The following is a 3792-nucleotide window of genomic DNA, read 5'->3' as shown; positions in this document are numbered from 1 at the left end:
AGTGTTGTTGAAAAGTTGCAAGTACCGCCATTATGGATTTAAATGTAAGTTTTTACAAGATCAAAACGTTGTTTAACTTTGGACATTTCTGTTAACGTCCTTTGACATCCCTGTTCATGACCATTAGCCATTTTTGTAACGCTAAAAACACCAATTTACCGGGTCCTACTGAACAGATGATTAGGTATACATGTATACACAACAAAATTACAATAAAATGAAGTCAAGAAAACCACTTAAATGTGTTCTTACAAAACAAATAATAGAAGATTAAAAGAATTCTTACGAAAAAATATTATTCCATTTTTTTTGTTTGAGTAATTATATTTAAGAACTGTTAATGTACATATGAATATACATGTACATGCATCAAGACTTAAGTCGCTGCTCGACGCACAACTTGTTATAGCTTTTTCGAGACATTGAACAATATGGAAAAAAACACATTGCTTTGCCGTTAATCAATATATTTCTGAATTGCTTCAATAAATAAAGCAATTAGGGAAATGTGCATAAGGAAATTGAAAATAACGGAATATCAACAGAGGTATTTGGCTTGACATGAAGACACTCTCATCACGGCGACAACGTTGTTTGTGATTTTCCGTATTTGTTATTTCTTGGCATCAAACTTCAAGACGTCAATGTTCTCTCGGAGACCTGAAAGATTTTGAGTAAAAATAATAATTGAAAAACAAATCAATTTTATTGGAATGTGTTAATGTTAACGATTATATTTATGTTCATTGTATTTAATGCACTTTTGTTTGGCAACATATGTGTTGTAATTTTATCAATGTGTGGCTTAGCATCTTAAACAAGTTGATGGGTATAATGTCTAACTCTTTTCGTATCAGTTCCCATATCTGCAATACTAATTAAAAGCACTGTGTGCGCATTTTACAGACACATAAATTCAAGTCTATCAGTGTTCTATGACGTCATTACGAGTGGACTTGTACTGAACACGCCTTTCAAAAATGATCTGAAAAGTAAACGTAAATAAAAAAAATACGTGAAGATCTATAACTGACCAGCACCAAAAGAAAAAAACACCTAGTGCCCTAAAGCCACCATTATGGAGGATATGGTGGGTGATGGAGGGGGAGTGGAGGGGGCACACATATGCCTTTCGTGCATCTTTGTTTTGCATGATTTTTTGCTTTATGTGTTTTTTGTGTTCGTATGTTTTTTTCCAACATAAAACATATTTTCACGTAAACTTTACAGTTTTTTGTGTTATATAATATGCATACATATAATAATTAATACAACAGGATTATACAATGAAGTATGTGTCATAAGTTATCACATCTGTTTAACAGGATGAACTTATATACAATCTATATTCATGCTTATTTGGTACTATGATTTATTTCATATGGTAATACATATGTATTGTTGGAACAAAATATATTATAATGAAACTATTATCTTATTCTTGTAATAATCTAATCATATATCAAAATATGAGATAATTGAATCTAATCTAATAATCTAATCTTATATCAAAATATCTTATTATCAAATAAATACATTAGTATCATGTATTCGTTCAATGACTTGTCTGTTGTCATAACATAACCTGGTATCATTGTCGCGTTTCCCTTCCAAAAAGCATTCATTACATTCGTCACTGGTAACGGGAATTTAATATATTGTGTGTAATACTCGTACAATATAGTTTTAAAAACAAGAGCATTGGTAGCTGTGTTCGTGTTGAAATGTTTATAAAACTCTTGGTGCAAATGTTTATCATCGAACATAAAAATAAATAATTATAATAATTATAATATTATGAAACTGTATTAATCAGACAAAAAAGGTGTTTCTGCAATTCACGCAAACGCACTCACGTGGTTGCTCCTAATTCGATTTGTTTAAGTAAATAATATCAGATATATTATGAAGTTAATTATATTTATTCAACTTTAATTAAATTACAAAATAACTTGAACATTAAATATTATAAAAAATATACAAAGAGGTTTTGCAAGTTAGTCTTTGATCTTCTGAATGCAACATAATCGGATTCTTTTAAAAAATCGCCAACCTCTGCCGAACGTCTTTTTCTTTGTGAAGCCACTTATGGCGTCTTCCTTAAATGGCTCCAGGTACTTGTCATCAGCCAGGATCATGCCATCCTCAAGACCGTTGACATTAGTGTAGCTCATACAATGACTCGCTTTGTCATCAGTGCAGCCATTGTCATTAGTGAGGCCATTGTCATGAGTAAGGTCTTTTTCATAAGTAAGGCCTTTGTCAATAGTGCAGCCCGTGTCATCAGTGCGGTCTTTGTCATCAGAGCACTCCTTGTCATCACTGAAGCCCATTTCATCATTATTGCAGCCTTTGTCATCTGTGCGACCGTTGTCATCATCCGTGAAACCTTTTCCATCATAGCAGTCCTTGTAATCAGTGAGACTCTTGTCATGATCATTGTAGCAAAAGTCACCAGTGAGGCCCTTGTCATTATCATTGTGGCCCTTGTCATCATTCAGGCCCTTGTCATCATTATTGTAGCAATTGTCATCAGTAAGGCCCTGTTGAGTAGCGAGGCAGCTCTTGTCATCATTATTGCAGCAATAGTCATCAGTTAGGCCCTTGTCATCTTGACAGCCCTTGTCATGAGGTAGGCACTTGTCATCATCATCGCAACCCATGTCATCCGTGCATCCCTTGTCATTATTGCACCCAGTGTTGTCAGGGAGGCCATTGGCATCATCATTGCAGCCCTTGTCATCTGTGCAGCACTTGTCATCATCATTGCAGCCTTTTTCATCACTGTAGCCAATGTCATCTGTGAAGCCCTTTGCATCATCATTGCAGCCTTTGTCATCAGCGAGGCCATTGTCATTTGTGCCGCTCTTGTCATCGTCATCGCAGACCTTGTCATTATTGAGGCCCTTGTCATCATCGTTAAAACCCTTGTCATCAGTGCGGCATTGACATCATCGTTGCAGCAGTAGTCATCAGTGAGGCCATTTTCATCGTTACTGCAGCCATTGTCATCAGTAAGACCATTGTTATCAGTGAGTCGGCTCTTGTAATCATCATTGCAACCCTTGTCATCTTCGCAGCCCCTGTCATCATTGCTGCCCTTTCCATTAGTGCAGCCCTTGCTATCATTGCAGCCCTTGTCATCATTGCAGCCCTTGTCATCAGTACAGACCTTGCCATCAGTGCAGCCCTTGTTATTAGTGCTGCCCTTGTCATCACCTGTGCTGCCCTTGTCATAATTGGACTTAAAGTCGTCAGTGAGGCCCTTGGCATCATCATTGCTGCCCTTGTAATCAGTGCAGCCCTGGTCATCACTGCAGCCCGTGACATCAGTGCAGCCCTTGTCATCTTCGCAGCCTTTGCCATGATTGCAATCCTGTTCATCAGAGCAGCCTTTGTCAAAATTGCAACCAGTGTCGTCATTGAGGCCCTCGTCATCGTCACAGCAGCCCCTGTCATCAGTGAAGCCCTTGTCATCATAGCAGCCGTTGCCATCAGTGAAGCCCTTGTCATCATAGCAGCCGTTGCCATCAGTGAAGCCCTTGTCATCATAGCAGCCGTTGCCATCAGTACAGTTCTTGTCATCAGTGCAGCCCTTGTCATCATAGCAGCCGTTGCCATCAGTACAGTTCGTGTCATCAATGCAGCAATTGTCATCAATGAAGCCCTTGTAATCATAGCAGCCCTCGTCATCAGTTAGACCTTTGTCAGCATGGAGGCTCTTGTTATCATGGAGGCTTTTGTCATAATTGCAGCCCTTGGCATCTGAACATCCCTTGCCATCTATGCATC

At 38.1% G+C, this 3792-nt stretch overlaps 1 protein-coding gene across 1 annotated transcript; it reads right to left on the bottom strand.

Moving 5' to 3' along the window:
- Positions 1–532: 532 nt before the first annotated feature.
- Positions 533–2679, bottom strand: LOC127851708 (prostatic spermine-binding protein-like). The gene is made up of 2 exons (XM_052385563.1): positions 2054–2679; positions 533–660 (listed from the first exon to the last, which is right to left on the bottom strand). Exons 1-2 carry the CDS (start codon positions 2661–2663, stop codon positions 614–616), a joined length of 657 nt encoding a protein of 218 aa, XP_052241523.1. The 5' UTR covers positions 2664–2679; the 3' UTR covers positions 533–613.
- Between the last annotated feature and the right edge of the window lie 1113 nt (positions 2680–3792).

Source organism: Dreissena polymorpha, chromosome 11 (assembly GCF_020536995.1).
Source record: "Dreissena polymorpha isolate Duluth1 chromosome 11, UMN_Dpol_1.0, whole genome shotgun sequence".
Taxonomy (NCBI): domain Eukaryota; kingdom Metazoa; phylum Mollusca; class Bivalvia; order Myida; family Dreissenidae; genus Dreissena; species Dreissena polymorpha.
The sequence above is the reverse complement of the archived record's forward strand: the minus strand, read 5'-3'. Positions and strand labels throughout refer to the sequence as shown.

Bases quoted from the DNA above. Each gene is read 5' to 3' on its own strand.
- LOC127851708 (XM_052385563.1), bottom strand. From the start codon at position 2,663: ATGGGTTGCGATGATGATGACAAGTGCCTACCTCATGACAAGGGCTGT. The intron at 661-2,053 runs GTTGGCGATTTT...AAAATCTTTCAG, and splicing joins GAAAAAGACGTTCGGCAGAG to GTCTCCGAGAGAACATTGAC.